The 19,076-nt window shown below is 35.4% G+C and overlaps 1 protein-coding gene across 5 annotated transcripts in view; it reads right to left on the bottom strand.

The window, feature by feature from the left end:
• LOC129740417 (adenylate cyclase type 9) overlaps positions 1-19,076 on the bottom strand; it is a 99,908-nt gene that overhangs the window by 45,391 nt on the left and 35,441 nt on the right. The window contains exons 2-3 of one of the 5 annotated variants that reach the window (XM_055732079.1): positions 16,703-17,440; positions 16,387-16,465 (exon numbers count right to left, since the gene is read on the bottom strand). In XM_055732079.1, the coding sequence (XP_055588054.1) occupies positions 16,387-16,398 (12 nt within the window). In that variant the 5' untranslated portion in view covers positions 16,399-16,465; positions 16,703-17,440. Of the gene's footprint in view, positions 1-16,386; positions 17,441-19,076 lie in introns of all 5 variants that reach the window. The other 4 variants (XM_055732080.1, XM_055732081.1, XM_055732078.1 and 1 more) reach the window with 4 other exon arrangements.

The raw sequence follows: 19,076 nt of genomic DNA, 5'->3' as shown, positions 1-19,076 counted from the left end.
GTGAAGCCAAACAACTCAAATTGGGTTTGTGGTAACACAACAGTGTTGCCAGATATTCTGGGTAAGAATATCAAAGTACTCATTGAGAAATGAGTACTTTCCCGGTTAGGGAATATAAGATGTGGAAGTGACAATTAGCTATCGCTAATTAATATAGTTGTAATCTAATGACCTCATAGACGAAACATGAATAAAGATAACTCTATTCCACCACTGAAACCTGCGTTTTCAACAAGATCAGACAACGGTCGTAATATACATGATCTAATCCGTGGGGGGCTGTACTACCCGACACGCGTCCGATCCCACGGTTTGAAGCTACAAAGATAAAACTAAGATATTTGTCCAGCGAAGTGGATGCTGTGGGTACGCCAAAATCATGAGAAGTGTTACTCCATCAAAGGGCAAGAAGGGGGCAGAGGGTTGTGGTGTATTCGACTAGTGTGTTACCTAACAATCGAAGCTCTGGACATGAGACATGACCTTCGCAGTGGAGGTTGCTGGGAAAGAGTTAGTCCACTGCACTGGCGGGGAGTATCCACGGAGTAGAACGGCTTTCGACGACGGGCGTGCCATTTGTGGAGGTTGCGTAGGGAGTCGTCTTCATCGGGAATCATCCGAGTCGTTACGTTAAGTCCCGCAAATGTGTTCCTGAGTCGTTAGAGAACATGGGGTCTTTATGAGGAGAGGTCAGTTCTCGCGTCGTGAGAGGAGAGTTCGGGTTCGAGTCGTGTAAAGAAGAGGTTTGAGTGGGAACCTCGAGTCATTATGAGGAACGTCGTTTCTTGAGTTGTGAGAGAACAGTCTGGCTGTGAGCCATTATGAGGTTGCAGGTATTGCTGAAGGTTAAGGTATTGCTGAAAGTGACTTCCCATCGTAATAGGATAGTTCAACGACAGTTCAAGGCGGGAGCCAAGGTCAAGGCCCTATGTGGAGTTTAAGGATTAGGAGGTATACGTGGAGTATATCAAGAGTCGTTCCATTCCATGGATCTAGCAAACAGGGGTGACCGAGAATCTCCTGAGAGTTTGTCAGGTCGAAGCCAATATGAAGTAATCGGCCTAAAGCTATGAAAGGTCATCGAACCGGATCAATTAGGAGGTCGTCAGACAGGAGCCAATGAGAGATCGTCGGACCGGAGTCAAGTGGAGGTCGTTAGACCAGGAATCATTGGTAGGTCATAAGGCCAGACCCACTAAAAGGTCTCGTCGAACCTATTTCTGCTCATCGGGAACTTTTAGTCTTCCGAAAAACTAGATGGCAGGTCCCCAAACTGTCCCCGAGGTGTTCCTTGAGGAAGTCACCTGGGTCCACTTATTTTAATTTTTGAAGAGCGATCCTTTTAACAGAAGATTTTAACCTAACTGGCATACAATACTGGAATTGTTGCTTGACTTGTAAGAGAGGGTAGTCTCGGATTTGAGTTCAATCCAACCTGAAGAAGTGGTCACTCAAACGATCCTGAGGTTTAGAATTTTTTTCTAGATATTCTAGATTTTCTAGATATTCTAGATTTTTTCTAGATTCTATAGCATCTAGATTCTATAGCATCATTGATACATTTTTGATTTGTAATCAAACTCGATCCGTCAGAAAAGCAAATATGTATAACATTTGTCACTGTCAGACGACGACTCATCAGAAGGAGTTATTTGATTATTGATTTCTCGATTAAAAATCGGGAAAGCCGTTCGAAAAGAGTTTTTATTGCTTGGAAAGAAGCGATGATGATTAATTTATGGGCGTTTTTTGTTTTGTTTCGAAAATGTTAAGACAACAGCCTCGGTCATCGTAGAGAAAGTAGGAGGGTTTTGGGTTTAAATAAATTCAACCCGGTCATAAATCTCATCCCCGGACAAGGATGTGAAACTTTGTCATGTTTTCGGGCGACGTCGAAAATTGACTTGCCGCTAGCAGCTAGACCATCATAATATATTCATAGCAACCCCGGACTTCGATCAATCACGCATCGAAAGATAACAACGGCTAGGCAGAAGCGTGACGACTTAAGCTAACAGTGAATTATTGATTGCCGAGAATAAAATTTTTGACACGTAGAAAGTATGAAACCTTTCAAAATGTGAATTTTTAAGTTTGAAATTAACGTAGATTTTGTTTTTTTTTTAAATTTGATGGATTTGCCTCCTCGTTTTAGAACAACACATACGTGCAGGAATTTCGAAATTCTAAAATAGAAGATTAAATCCAATTTGCGACGACGCACTTCGTTACTGACCTAAGTGGTTTCGCCAATCCAAGAAATTGAAGGTTGAAAGTTGTTTTCAGTAAACGATTGATGTTGATGCGTCGAAAATCGAAAAACTTGAGACCGTCCAATCATTTCTAATCATTTATGGACTGAAGAAAAAAAATGAAGAAAGAAACGATGAAAAACATCCTCGCATTTCTTTGACTGAACTGGCATCGTCATCGCTATCAATCAGAATTTGTGATGTTATGTATACGCTAGCATGGAGAAAACATAAATAACAAAATCCCCTTTCTCCGGAATACCTGTTACTTTTCACCCGGAAAGAATAAACGAAAGGTGAAAACCCTCTATCTTCATGATTAGCCCCATCATTAGGATTCCTAATTTAGGCGAAAGAGACAGTGAGTTAGGCCAGAGCCTAATGACAAATAATGTCGTCAACGTGAGTTTTGTCCTTGCTCATTCAAATTTTTTTTTTGGGTTTAACTTTGATGTATAGAATCACGTAACAGTCAAGTTCGGTTAGTAAAATTTCTTAGAAATAAATTTCGATTGATCACAATCTTTTCTTAAACTGAATTTTTTTCATTTTTTTTCCGTTTGAAATTTTGTCTTCTCGTTTCTGTCACAGTCTGAGCTCATGCCAAGCTGAAGAATCGCGCTCGTGTTTCCATGCCCTTTGGAATGTAGTTAGATGTACCGAATAACGAGCTAGAACAAGGTAGCTGTTAGCTCCCTGGAAGGTTGATTGATTGACGGATGTTATTGAGAAGGAAGGATGTCAATGAATGCTCGAGACACACATACACACTGGTGACAGACAGGAGATTATTGGAATGCGTTGAAGTAAATTTTAGCGAAGTTTCTCCTCAATTCTGAGGAAAAAGACCAACAAAAAATTAGCTGGGCGAAGTCAACAGCAATCAAAATTTGAATCATTGTGTAGGTATCAGACAGCCCTAATTTAATTTCAAATTTCGAATTACAGATTTAAATTTCAGATTCAGATTTCAATTTTCAGATTTCAGATTAAAAACTTAAAATTTCCGATTTAAGATTTCAGATTTCAGATATCGCAATCAGAATTCAGATTTTAGGTTCAGATTTCAGATTCAGATTTCAGATTAAAATTTCAGATTCAGATTTCAGATTCAGATTTCAGATTCAGATTTCAGATTCAGATTTCAGATTCAGATTTCAGATTCAGATTTCAGATTCAGATTTCAGATTCAGATTTCAGATTCAGATTTCAGATTCAGATTTCAGATTCAGATTTCAGATTCAGATTTCAGATTCAGATTTCAGATTCAGATTTCAGATTCAGATTTCAGATTCAAATTTCAGATTCAGATGTCAGATTCAGATTTCATATTCTCAGATTCAGATTTCAGATTTCAGATTCAGATTTCAGATGCAGAATTCAGATTCAGATTTCAGATTCAGATTCAGATTTCAGATTCAGATTTCAGATTCAGATTTCAGATTCAGATTTCAGATTCAGATTTCAGATTCAGATTTCAGATTCAGATTTCAGATTCAGATTTCAGATGCAGATTTCAGATTCAAATTTCAGATTCAGATTTAAGATTTCAGATTCAGATTCAGATTCAGATTTCAGATTCAGATTTCAGATTTCAGATTTCAGATTCAGATTCAGAATTCAGAATAGACGAACCATCAAAAGTTGAAAATCTCTATAATAAAGACAAAAAAAAAATCAGATTCAGATTACAGATTCAGATTTAGATTTCAGATTTCAGATTTCAGATTCAGATTTCAGATTCAGATTTCAGATTTCAGATTCAGATTTCAGATTCAGATTTCAGATTTAGATTTCAGATTACGATTTCAGATTCAGATTTCAGATTCAGATTTCAGATTTAGATTTCAGATTACGATTTCAGATTCAGATTTCAGATTCAGATTTCAGATTTCAGATTCAGATTTCAGATTCAGATTTCAGATTCAGATTTCAGATTCAGATTTCAGATTCAGATTTCAGATTCAGATTTCAGATTTCAGATTTCAGATTCAGATTTTAGATTCAGATTTCAGATTTAAATTTCAGATTCAGATTTCAGATTTCAGATTTCAGATTCAGATTCAGATTTCAGATTCAGATTTCAGATTCAGATTTCAGATTCAGATTTCAGATTCAGATTTCAGATTCAGATTTCAGATTCAGATTTCAGATTCAGATTTCAGATTCAGATTTCAGATTCAGATTTCAGATTCAGATTCAGATTTCAGATTCAGATTTCAGATTCAGATTTCAGATTCATTAATTAAGATTAATCACCGTGATTTATGTTTTGAAATTAATTTTTACGGCCTTATCGGTGAAAGTTATGTTCTCATAGTGAGAACATTTCAAGAATTGAAAATTATAGATGGATAGAAGAAGATTAGAAGAAAATTATAGGTGTTGAAATGAGAGATCAAGATCAACTATTGTGTTGTGTTAGACTCAACCCTGTCCGATTCTAACATTTCAAAATAGTTGATCCGTGATTGAACAAAAGTTAAGTATGTGGTGAAAATGCTTCTTAAAAAAATTCTACCCGCTCATTTCAACACCTATAATTTTCTTCTAATCTTCTTCTATCCATCTATAATTTTCAATTCTTGAAATGTTCTCACTATGAGAACATAACTTTCACCGATAAGGCCGTAAAAATTAATTTCAAAAGATTTCAGATTCAGATTTTAGATTCAGATTTCAGATTCAGATTTCAGATTCAGATTTCAGATTCCGATTTCAGATTCAGATTTCAGATTCAGATTTCAGATTCAGATTTCAGATTCAGATTTCAGATTCAGATTTCAGATTCAGATTTCAGATTCAGATTTCAGATTTCAGATTTCAGATTCAGATTTCAGATTCAGATTTCAGATTCAGATTTCAGATTCAGATTTCAGATTCAGATTTCAGATTCAGATTTCAGATTCAGATTTCAGATTCAGATTTCAGATTCAGATTTCAGATTTCAGATTCAGATTTCAGATTTCAGATTTCAGATTCAGATTTCAGATTCAGATTTCAGATTCAGATTTCAGATTCAGATTTCAGATTCAGATTTCAGATTCAGATTTCAGATTCAGATTTCAGATTCAAATTTCAGATTCAGATTTCAGATTCAGATTTCAGATTCAGATTTCAGATTCAGATTTCAGATTCAGATTTCAGATTTCAGATTCAGATTTCAGATTCAGATTTCAGATTTAGATTTCAGATTCAGATTTCAGATTTCAGATTCAAATTTCAGATTCAGATTTAAAATTCAAATTCTAGAATCAGATTTCAGGTTCAGATTACAGATTCAGATTTCAGATTCTAATTTCAGATTCAGATTTCAGATTCAGATTTCAGATCTCAGATTTCAGATTTCAGATTTCAACTTGTTTTTCTTTAAAAGCTTCCAAACCCTTATATAAATTCACCAATCAAATTACACTTCTATAAATTTTACTGAAAACGAAAAATTCTAAGGCAAACCTTTAAGTTGAAAAAATTGTGAAAATTGACAAAATTTTACATAGATCATAACTATTGGCAACAATGTAACAAAAATCTTATTCAATCAAAGGAAGATTTTTTTGCTCAGTAAACTTTTTTCTAGATGCCCAATAATTTAATGAAGTCAAAAATGTTGTGAACATTTACATTAGTATTTTCCAATTTCAACGTGAGATGAATCGTTAATCAGGATCACTTAATTTTTGAATCGACAAGCAATTTAATCATTGATTGTTCTTAGTTGTTTTTTCCTTCATCCAGTTTATGTGGTAGATTCATGCGCTTCAATGTTTTTAACATGAATATATCTGACAGCACGGTATATTTGAGTTTTTGTATTAGATTATATTTTAAAAAGACTTTTTTATTCATCAAAAAAATTTAAATATTGTGTTGAATGAAACCAAAAATTAACAACAGTAATGCCAGAAACAGTTGAAAATTTATTCATTGAAACAAAAAATGTAAACTGTATTCTTTAGAACGATAAATTTATAAAACCTAAATCGCCAAGCAAAATAGGTCCAAATTGAAATTCAGGAGGAAAAAGTTCAAAAGGGGTTCATTATTGTCTAGTTTCTATATTGACGAGTTTTACAAAAAAAAAATGTTAATATTTGCTTGTTTTTTTAGTCCATAACTAAGAAATAAACAAAACAAAGAAATGTCACGTGAGTTAGTCAGTAACGTTTTCAATAAACGAGTCATTAAAACAAAACAGATTGATCCCAACTGATCTCGAACTGTCATAACACCTGGCCGGGGCTATTAAAATAAATCAGCTTTAATCGCCCGAAATTTACTCCCCATCGATTTTATGCAAAAGTTGAGTCATAGTGTATATCCAGCAAAATATTGTTGCAGCAGCAGCAGCTCTGTTTCGACCGTAAATCCAATTGATCGATTTTTGAATGGTTTTCTTTTTTTCTGTTTTAACTTTTGTTTACCTACAGACGAGAGACGGAGAGGAAAAAAACACTCATCAACTAGCAGCGCAGTTGAATAGGCAAAACGGTAGCCTTTGGTGTGTTTGATTAACTAGAAACTTTGAACGTATAAACACCCAACAGAAAAAATAAAACGAGCGAACGAACGAGTTGGTGGTGCTAATGATCGTCTCATTCATCGCCCGGAAAACGATCCTAGAATCTGAGTCATCTGAAGAATTGCCCTAGCTACATATGTACCTCAAACTAGTTGTTTACCTTTCGGACCACGGCGCTTATTTCGTATTGCAGAAACAATGGATCGAAATAATTGATACCGTTTAATTATTTAGTTTCTACACCCACAAATCAGACTTTACTCTAAAAATGAACTTCTTCGGAAGTGAAATTATTGGTACAAGATTCTATGCCGGACCGGCATTAACAAGCTTTCTAATAACTGGCATTGTCCTCCCAGCGCAACCGCATTGCTGAAAGAAACCAAATAAAACGTATCCGTAGACGTAGATAGGAAGGACTATGGCAATAAACTTTCGTTTGTAAACCGACTCAGATAAGATCTAATAAGATGGGTAAGATATCGGACTAGCAAGCCGAGATGAGATGTTGCAGTGAGTTCGATTCCTACTATTTTTTAAATGAATTATCCAACAGGATCCCATAAAAAGTTTTTTTTTATTTCGCTTGAATTTAGTGTCCATGCATAAATTTGCTTGGGAGCTCGAGCCTTTATGCTAGTAGTGCTTTTCCAATCATATCATCTTAGATACAGTACACTTTTCAGTGCATTTTCGGAACAGAGATTTGTTAAATAGGCATTGAATTTTTGCAACCTCTTCTATGGGTGTACCACTTTGTGATGGTTGGCCGTCCGATTGTAAGGAATTTTTCTTTCATTCTAGCTGTATTATTTCATACTTGAATAAGGTAGTTTTGAGATGGTTCAGTGAATAGGTGAGTGTTTAATAATCAGGACGTTGTGGGTTCGAATCCCACCTGATGTGAATACATTTAGAACACACAGATCAAATTATTCACCAAATCTTGCAAACAACATAATTCTTTTTTTCAGTAAAAATATTCTCTCATCCCCTCCTGACCAAAACTACCCACTATGGGGTTTAGGAGCGATAATTTCCTTGCGCCCCAGCACGGCGCTGCCACCTTCTTATTTGTTTACATCCGAGTGCCGGCGAATTTTTCGGTTTTATTGCCTCACGTTCGAGCGATTGTTTTTGCAAGTCCGGCTTTGCCACCAATCTGCATGTTATCCATTCTACTCTCGTTAAAAACGGTGTTAAGATTTTCCCCGATACCATGACGATGATGATGGAGGCCAAATTGTGGTCAGCTTTTCTACTCCGTAAATTTTTAGGGTAAGAGCAATTAGGAAGCTACTGAAGGTTTAGTCATCTACTTTAGGTAGTTATCCGAGATGATTTACATTATACGCATTGTTTAGGCTAAGTTGTTTGCGTACTATTTTGTTTATCGTTCGAGCATTCCTTTCGTTTTATCCCCAGAAGAACAACGGTTTGGGGACATTTTGTGAAACTTTCAGATGCAAGAGAAAAGGAAAAATCAAGTTTATGATGAATCCTAAAGAAGTTTAAGCTGCCTAAAGAAGCCTAAAGAATCCATAAGATGCGATAACACAACCATAGAAAATATCAACATAAATTTCGAATATCGAAATCAAGAATTTATGTTCGAATAAAACTCTCTCCATACACCAAAAAAAAAAGAGGTTGCAAAATTTTAATGGCACTCGACGCTAACTTAATGCAAAAATGCGCTAAATTATGATTTCAAAGTAAATACTCGATGATTCCTTTGAATTCAGCCACAGTATTTGAAAGAACCAAATCATAGTATTTCACAAGCTACTTGCTAGCATCCTCAGTGGGTTATCGACTGCTTTGAAATCATAGTTTCATTCAGCTAAGAGGTTCTTCAAACCATTGAATATAAGCTGAAATATGCATTAAACCAAAGATGATATGATTGCAAAAGCACTACTAGGATAAAGACCCAAGCTTTCGAAAGAATAATGCATGACCACAACATTCAAGCGAAACAAGAAAAACATTTTACAGGATTTCATCCCGTAGGGTTATTTATGCCAGAAATGAGAATTTATTATTATTGAGTTTTATTAGTGACACTTTACCATCTTCGTGACATTCGTGTCAGAAATAAGAATATAAAATAATAAAAATGCCATCGAAAAAAGAGAATTGAACTCACAACATTATAATTATATCGGCTTGTCAATCCGAACACTTGATCAGTGTACTAATTGAGCCAGATGGAAGACTAGAGGTAATTGTCATAGTCTTTGTTCAGCTGGGAGTTTGTTACATCCTCCTTTAAAGGTAGTCCTTTGTATTGTAAAGGGAACGGGAACGAGAATGGATTCCCTTTCCCATTGAATGGGAAATGGAAACAAAAAAAATGTTTTTTTTTACTTTTCTACACGCTACTTTTTTCAAACTCAAAATTAAGTTGTTTTGGTTCAAAACAGCACTTCAGTTACAGCCCTTCACTTTGAGTTCGACTGGGCAATCGCAAAACTAAGTTCTGACAGGCATACTCAAAACTAAGTTCGACAACCGAATTCCAATTTAAACTTTTTTATGCCTTTATTCATAACTACCCAAAATGCAGTTCGGCAAAAATGTCACAAATGAGATCAGTTTTGAGTTCGCAGTTCGAACTCCGTGTTGAACCTTCGCAAGAAGGAAAATGGATCTCAACTTAAAGTTAATAGAATTGAACTATGTTTTAAACCATGGTCAAACTAAATTTTGAGTACCAGAAAAGGAGCGTGTAATGCCTGTCTTACATACACACGCACAGCTGCTAACGTTTGGCCAGTGGATTGAAACTAGGGAATGTTTTTTTTGGCATTTGCTACATACACACGCAAAGCGCTCGTTTCGAGTAGTTCAAATTGTTTAGATGTCACGTGCACTTTACATGAAAAAATATAAACCATCTTAAACTTAATTTTCGACCAGGTCGCAAAAAAAGATAAAATAAAAATAAATTTTAAAACTTTAATAAAACGACAATGGCACAATTTAAAAAAAAAACATTTGGCTAAATTTTTGTCCTTTTTTTGTTATATTTTAGCATTTTTACCGAAAAAGTTGAATTTTCAAAATTTGAAAAATACGGATATTATTAAAATTCAAATTGTTGAAAATATAAAAAAAAATCAAAAATGTTAAAATTTATCAAATGATGCATAAATCTATGAAAATATCAAAATAATTGAAATTATCAAAATTGAAACTGAATTGTTATTCCAACTTTTAAACCGTTCGTAAGTTGGATTGTCGACAACATTTTTTTACCAAAACGAAAATTTTGAAACAAGAACGCGAAAGTTTTATCAATCTTGGATTTTTTTACTGTTTTGAAAGATTTCGAAAATTTTGACATTATAAAAACATTATAAACACATCATAAAAGAATTCAGCAGAGAGAAAATGTGTCATTATATACAGATTTTTTTTATTTGTTGAAATCGTAACGAAAGGAAAAATTGATAAAATCCACGAAACATCTTTAATTTACAACATTGAACAGATTTTAGCAAACTGAATTTAAATTTCATAAAATCAATATTTATTCACATTTTCTTAAACAACCTGAGAATAATCATATCATTAAAATTACTGTAACTTTGAATAATGAAAAAAAAAATACAAATATTTTCGAAATTGATCAAAATGGTTTTTAACCCTCTTTACTGCATGAACTATATACATCCCTTGAGAATTTTTTAAATTCCCGATTATTTACCGATTTTGCCGTAAGATATTTTATGATATCCCCGGTTTTAAATAACCTGAAGAAATTTGTACTCGTTTTTTTTTACCAAAATAGTAGACATTTATTTATATGAAAGTAGGAGGATCCACTGAAAATTTCGTCGAATATTGCCACCTTCTTCTCTGTCTTTGACAACAACTTCGCTATTATAAAATTTATTTTCATTTTTTTTTTTGCTCTGATATAACGCCATGTGATCTGAAAATTTCAAGTTGAAGATCCAATCAAAAATTTGTTAATTTTATTCTGCTTTTTTACTGATTTTTACTATTGAGCTCTGGCTTTTCATATTTGAAATATGATCATGAACAATTAATTTCGAATTGAATTACTGATCCATAAATCAAAACTGAATTTCAAATCTGGATTCATAACTCGAATTAAAATTCAAATTTTTACTCCTGATATTTGCTCAATATTCATGTTAGGTGGAATTCAGTTTTTTGTAGGATAACTTAAAAATTATTTTTTTCAATAATGCGCATCTAGAGTCTGAGCTCTGGGTGCTGGATTTTGGATTTACAATATTAACCAAACTTCTAAGAATTTTCCGTCCGGCAAACTTTTAATTTGCAATTTTAATATAAAAAAATTCTAAACTTTGCTTAAGACGAAATTTTTAAATTCTGGATTTTTGGTAATGAAATCTTAATAAAAATAATTCCGAAATTCATACACATAAAGGGTGATACGGTCAAAATTTGGTCAATATCAACTCGACGTATTTCTTTATATTTTGCATTTAAAAAACCTGAACACCCCTCATTTTAAAGGTGTGTGTGTGTAGAATGTTGCTCCTATTTTGATTCTGGAATTCACTCTTCAGTTGTCAAAGTGCCGTCCAAGAAAGAAGAGCAGCGTATCAAAATTTTGCTCGCGCATCGCAAAAATCCGAGCTACTCGCACGCAAAGCTGGCAAAAGCGCTAAAAGTTGCCAAATCAACCGTTACAAATGTAATTAAAGTGTTTGGGGAAGGTTTGCCGACAGCCAGGAAGTCTGGATCGGGGGGAAATCGAAAACCGGAAGCCGCTGAGACGACAAAGAGAGTTGCCGGTAGTTTCAAGCGAAACCCTAACCTCTCTCTCCGAGATGCCGCAAATAAGCTGGGCGTATCGTCTACAACCGAGCATCGAGCCAAAAAACGAGCCGGACTATCGACTAACAAGAAGGTAGTGGCTCCAAATCGCGATGATAAACAAAATACGACGCCAAAGCTGTACACGACGATGCTGACGAAGTTTGACTGCGTGGTAATGGACGACGAAACCTACGTCAAAGCCGACAGCAAGCAGCTTCCGGGATAGGAGTTTTATACGGCAAAAGGAAGGGGAAAGGTAGCAGATATTTTCAAGCACATGAAACTGTCAAAGTTCGCGAAGAAATATTTGGTTTGGCAAGCTATCTGTACCTGTGGCTTGAAAAGCAGCATTTTCATAGCCTCCGGGACTGTCAACCAAGAAATTTACGTGAAAGAGTGTTTGAATAAACGTCTACTGCCTTTCCTGAAGAAACACGGTTGTTCCGTACTGTTTTGGCTGGATTTGGCATCTTGCCATTACGGTAAAAAGGCCATGAAGTGGTACGCCGCCAACATCGTGCAGGTGGTTCCCAAGGACAAGAACCCTCCCAACACGCCAGAGCTCCGCCCAATTGAGAAATACTGGGCTATTGTCAAGCGGAACCTAAAGAAGACCAAAAAAACTGCTAAGGACGAGCAACAGTTCAAGGCAAACTGGCTTTCTGCGGCGAAGAAGGTGTACAAGGTGGCTGTACAAAATCTGATGGCAGGGGTTAAGCGTAAGGCCCGGCAATTCGGATTTGGAAAAGCGAAAGCCTTACTGAATATTTTTCCTGAATTTTATACTAATTAAACTTGAAAAAGAAATTTGATTTTTTAAATAAACGATTGCACCGATTTACACGCGTTTTCTCTTGACCAAAATTTTGACCGTATCACCCTTTATATGTATGTGCTCGTATGCAGTAGAAGGTTAAATATTTTGCAGATGTCAAGCTAGAACCTATGTTTGGATCTCCTCGGACTTTTTTACGGTTGAAGTATGCTAAATTCGTAAAATAGGTAAACACGACGCGTGCCCAGTCCCTGGCAATAAGCTGTACTTAAGATCAAAATGGGTGATACTTCAGAACCTTGGTGGAGTATTCCGCGTTCCAACAAAAATCCCACAAATTCCAACCACTTATAGTGGGAAGTGTCTTGCTATGAAGTAGGTCCTCGAGCCTAAGCTCCAAGCTTCTAGGTCAGCGGTCGGCAACCTTTTGAGACAGAAGAGCCAAAAATTACAAATTAAGGAAATGTCCAAGTTTCAAAGAGCCACAATTCATTTTATTCTTACTACAAATAATGGTGATCGTTAAGATACATTGCATCCTGATGTTAACTCAGTTTTATTATCCTTTTTCAAAACACCACAGATTTTCGTTGTTTTATTGGCAAACGGAAGCGATTTTCTTTCTTCTGAATTTTTGGCGATTTTCTATTGTGACCTGATAAAATTTATCATTTTTAACTTTGGTGCAATTCTTTCCTAACACCTTTTCCCAGATAAAAAATAGACTTTCGATGTGTTCTGTTGAAATATTAAAAAGAAGCATTGAACATTTTATATCATAAAAATGCATACTACAAGATGTAAATTAATATGAAAAAACTATACGAGGGTTTGTCACAATTATTTTTTCTTCAAATTCTACAAAAAAGCCTTTAATTTTTTTTGGGTTTTAAACATCCGTTAAAATGCATTGAGGTTCAGTTGTTTGTTATGCGCATCAAACTATCATTTTAAATCGATAAATATTTTCCGGGCCTTAGAATAAATAACCAACAAATTTTAATTCATAAATACTCTTTTACTGATTGAAAAAAAAATAGTCAAAATTTGACGAAATTTAACAATTGGTCGCGAGATGTGGTGCGATAGTGATTAATGAAAAATAAATTTCGATTTCGGAGTTGCCGAGAGGGTGCATAAAAGTTTAATTTTGATAGAATTTCTTTTGAGTCTATACGCTGCGAAACGATATCGTTTACAAATGAAACCATTGCATATTCGCGGCGTTCTTTTAGTGTTTGTATGTCAATGAGCATGCAGCGCGCTTTATATGATGGAAGTGAAAATGATGTCTAACCTAATTTACGAAGGGCATATAGTAGAAATTGCTTTTGAACTGATTCTATTCTATTCTATTGAAATTGAATATGGGGACCAAACAACGCTGCAATATTCCAGTAAAGACCTTACATAGGCAATATATAGTGTTTTTATTGTGTATGGGTCTTGGAAATTAAAGCAAAAGCGCTTAATAAAGCCCAGCATGTTATTTGCCCTATGGATGATAGTATTGTAATGGTCTGTGAAAGTAAGTTTGGAGTCTAAGATAATTCCTAAATCCCTGACTCGTTCACATTTTTCTACATTCTGATCTCCTAATGTAATTGTTATGTTTGGGGTTGTTCTTTTTCTGCTAAATGATATTAAGTTGCATTTTTTTACATTGAGCTTCAGAAGGCTTTTTTTGCACCACAGGTAGAAAATGTGAATAAAATGTGGTTATAAAATTTCTTTTAATTTTTTTTTTCATTACAAGCATTCCGATTCAGCTCTCTAGTTCTCATTTTGATTTCTGATAAAATTAAAAAAAGACCACAAAAATTATATTTTCCGATAACGAAAGTTTAAATTCTCAATTCTGTTCAAAATCGTAACCCTTCCAATTTGTTTCTTCTCCATACTAATGAAATCTTAAAAATAATGTCTAAACCTCTGAGTCTCAAATATATCATGGATTCAGATTGATCCTTTTGTCAAAGTTTCTATGAATTCTAATCACAAATTTATATTTGGAATTTTTATACAATTAGTGATTTGGAATTTAATCTTTTTCATTTTTTCAAACAGATATTTTAATTTGTTGTATGAATTCTCAATTTGTATTGTCAAACATTATAGTAGTTTCCTGGCCGAAAATGTTAACCAATTTTGATGATATAAGATTCGTTGTGTGAATAATTTATTTTCATTTTTCAATATTTCAAAACAAAACAATTTCAAATATTTCAAACAGTAAAAAAAATATTTTTAGAATACTTTTAATTCTCGACAGATTTGCTGTATTTCAGTGTATCTTGAAGCAGAATGATGTAGAAATATGCTGGGTTCCAATGAAAGTTTTGATAGCTATCTCGAATCTTCGTGAACAATAATTAATCTTACATAATAATAGACATCTAACTAACATCTAAACTCAAATTATAGTTTTTTGACGTGATTTTGATCATCAATTCATAGAACAAACCAAAACCAAAATTCTTATAAAGACATACAAATCAAAATCAACTTTTAGAACAGCCATAACGTTTTAAAAATAATTGCAGAATTAGGAATAAGGTTTAGAATTAAAAAAAAAAAGATGTAAAAGTTGTTACAAGATATATTAAAGTTTATGGCAGAAAATGCTTCTTTACTAAATAATGTTTCTCCTTCGAATGAATACCTAAAAATATTTATATTATACATGAAATTATAAAATTAGACCAGCACTCAGCTCCCGGTTTACAAAAATAGTTTTTGACAAACTTGAAAATTTTGTTCACTTGAACTCATTTTCAAAATAAGAACGAAGAACTTGATTTTTTTCATGGATTTCAAAAGGAACATTGAGAGATGGAGTTCAATATTTCAAGAAAAAAATTTTAATGCACAAAACAATTATTATCAGTATTCAAAGCATTATTAAAATCATCATCTGATGTTCATATTTGATCAGAACGTTGTTAAATCAAATTTATTTTCAAAATATTGAATTCAAGAAAAACCAACTCAATTTCATAATCTTAACATTGAGGACTCCATTTGACGATTAAAAAATACTCGGTTTTTATCCGCTTAAATCAGAAAATCAAATTCAACGGAAAACTTCCCGTGCCAGCGAAGAAAAAAATCTCCAGGCTTCCAAATGCTATATCAGACTTTTATGAAGAACGTTAACTGTTTTCTAAATCTCAACTTGGTTGCATTGCAAACTGACAAGATGCTTTTAATTTGTTCTATAGAACTTCTATAGTAGTTTTTTGGTTTCTTTTGGAATCCTGGGAAATATTATCTGAACTGAAGAAATTTATGTTGCGTCCGTTTACTCCAGAAAATTTCGAAAATTTTCAAAATTTTCACACATTGAGCTAAAGAGCTGCAGTTATACATCCAAAGAGCCGCATGCGGCTCGCGAGCCGCTGGTTGCCGACCTATGTTCTAGGTAGTTGCCGACAAAACCCCATAGGACTCAACAAGTAGATCCACAGTTACTCTTCTTGTTAAACAAATAACAAAAATGTCAATGACCGACCATATCCGTTTTAAGGACTAAACTAAGGACGACCTTAAATTGTTTCTCGAAAAGTGATTTTATTTCCTCCCACGTTTGTCACTTTTTACGCAGCTTTTATCAACTAGAAGTGATAGCAATCTAGTCAACCCTACTAATTCTGTCATAATAAATGAGGGTGTTTTTGAAATTCTTCGAAACTAATTGTGCCCGATTTATTTTTACTGACTATACCGATATAGGCCAGCATTAATTTTTGTTGTCTCCTCCGCCAGTTTGTCTGACATCTCATTAGAGAGAAGAGAGAAAAAAAAACAAAACGTACAATCGGTTTGTCGTTGAATCGATCTTGTGTTGAGAAAATTGTGCCGTCAGTTTGTCAAACAAACTGTCCCGAAACATTTAACAGTTTTTTGTTTCGAAAATGAGTGTGTTAGTAGGGGTAAGAGAAATTACCGCTTTTATGTTTTTTCTATTTTAAAACAAAAAGAGTTGATTTGAAGACAGAAAAGGGGAAAAAACTCACCTCCGACATCATGATTTTCGATTTGTCACAGCAGCAAAGATCCTACAGGTTGGTGTATTTTATGTCTGTTCAATCATCTCTAGTAGAAACGGGTCGAAACAAGTAGAAATGGATTGATAGTTGATCACCTGTCTCTTTCCAATTGACTTCGACCGACTTCTACCAAGTCGAAACTAATCCTGCTGCCGAGCTGGATTGGTTTCGACTAGTTTCAACTTGCTCCATTGAACAACGACCTGACTAGTTTCGACCAAAACATTGGCTCGTTGAACATCTATCAGTTAACAGAAACCAGTTGAAACCGATTTTTACTAACGATTGAACGAAGCTTTTTTTTATCTTTATCTTCGAGCGATCTTCTGTTAGTGTTTTGCCCCCTTCCGGCTGACGTCCTTGCTGCGAGCACTTTTCTTGTTTTAGACTCCGGTATCAATTACGTACGGCTGCAGCCACTTGTTGTTATTGGTATGAACGTGTTGGTTCAGGTTTAAAATTAGTATCAATCACAAGAGCACATACAGATACACATATAAAAGCGTAGCGCGACGCGCGGTTACACACTTGTTGATTGTTTTTTTTTTCCTTCAATCTCTTCAGCAGCAGCAGCAGCAGCGTAAAGGCTTGTTGTGTTGTATAAATTCTTCACTCTTACTTTCGACTCAAGGTTGCCGGTCACGGTCATCATCGGAATGAAGAGGTTTGTTGGGGTGACGTGGGGGTCCCCCGCTCAATTGGTCCATTCATCATTCATGAAATCACACACGCAATATGATACGCGCCTCGCGGTACGCATCAACGCCTGCGATCGATCGCCAGACGACGACCACTTTTAGGTGTAGCTTGGCGGAGAATTGTTTCGGTAACTAGTAATAGGGGTGTCACGGGATTTAGTCGCGGCGCGGATCTGTTTCTGCTGAGATGAGTCTCTGGCGGTGCCGCCACCTTTGCCACTGGGACGGCGTTGTTGTCGTCTCTTGTTGTTCAGTGGTCAGGTCGATGACTATCATCATTGGCAGCCCTTGGGGGATGTTGAGCGCGGAATAGCAGACGCTTTCTAAAATGAAAGGTATTTGAAAAAAAAAACAATTTTAAATTCTTAGAATACATAAAAAAGCTTCTTCAAAGCAAAAAGAAGACATGGTAAATATAAAAAGGGAACGAAACGTTCGATTTCAGTGAATTTTTAACTCAACTTTCCCGTACATAAAATATACTCTAACTTACGTTTAGGATTACACTAGATGACCCGATAGACTTCGTTTTACCCCAAATTGAATAAATCCTTAAAAATATTTAACTTCATTTACTCGTTCTCCAGCAATTCAGAGGATTCCATGTTTTAAACAAGAGATGTAGCGAATATTCGGCGCCGAATACTTCCCAAAAACTGTTAAGTCGAATATTCAGCTAAGTTGAGCTTAGCAATAGGCCAAAAATTTATTTATTTTTTTAATTTTATACAATAACAAACTTGTCAATTTCCTCAACTGATGTTGGATAATTTATAAAATTTCCAAAAGTACTTTTGAAAAGCTTCAAAACCATCAAAAACTTCTGGTTTCAGGGCAACAAATTAGGTACATTTGTGTTTCTTTCACTGTATTTGGTATTTGTTTATTTTCATCAACAGATCACATATTGATCCAAATGATAGGTTAAAAATTAAAGACAAACTACAATTACACGGAATTTACCCAACACCATACTTAAAGCACTAAGTATTCTTCTTCGGAATAATTCCCTCGAAACGTCAAAATCAAAATGATCGGAGAAGCGGTTAAACGTCCTTTTTGCACCAATTAGCGCTGTATTAGCTCCGTAGTTATTCTGTCGAAGAGGAGCAAAGAGCTGAAGATCACGATTCCTCAAGCTTCGAGATCGTACGCTGAGTTGAAGTGCTTCTAGCAGAACGGGGCAGTCGGTTCTCAACGAAAGCAGATCGGCGACAATAGAGGCCCGTATTGCGGTCCGACGGGCCTGCAGCGTGTCGATATCGATAAGGCGGCAGCGGCTTTCGTAGCTGGGAAGTCGGAACGGGTCTTGCCAGTTCAGGTTCCGGAGAGCGAAGCGCAAAAACGCCTCTGGATGGCCTCGATACGCTCAGAGCCGTTTTGATTGTAGAGGCACCATTCAGCCGAGGCATATTCGAGGGACGATCGAACCAAGCTGCAGTAAAGACTTTTGAGACAATAAATATCCTTGAAGTCTTTTGTCATTCGGAATAAAAGACGATGTGTGGATCTTGAAATCCAGCCGTTTGTCCAGGATCACACCAAGGTCTTTCACATGCTCAACTCGGGCAACTGCCTCATTGTCCCAGAAAATAATCAGCCGATAGCGGTAGCCGCTTGCGTGAAAACGAAATTACCGTACATTTGTTGCGATTCAAGGGAAGGCAATTGACATCACACCAGGCGGCAAAGATGTTAAACTGGCTCTGCAAGACGTTGACATCTTCGGAGCTGTTGATATTTAGCTTGAAACAATTTCAAGTCGTCGGCATACGCCAGTTTTGGTCCATGGAGAAGCAGCAGCACGTCGTTGAAGTAGATCAGGTATATTATGAGTCCTATGTGGCTCCCTTGAGGTACTCCAGAAGAGGCAGGGAATTGATTGGAAAATGTTTCACCTGATCGTACAATAAGTTTCCGTCCTACCAGGTAACTATGGAACCATTTCAGTAAGGAGCC

This window comes from Uranotaenia lowii, chromosome 1 (assembly GCF_029784155.1).
Source record: "Uranotaenia lowii strain MFRU-FL chromosome 1, ASM2978415v1, whole genome shotgun sequence".
Classification (NCBI taxonomy): domain Eukaryota; kingdom Metazoa; phylum Arthropoda; class Insecta; order Diptera; family Culicidae; genus Uranotaenia; species Uranotaenia lowii.
The sequence above is the reverse complement of the archived record's forward strand: the minus strand, read 5'-3'. Positions and strand labels throughout refer to the sequence as shown.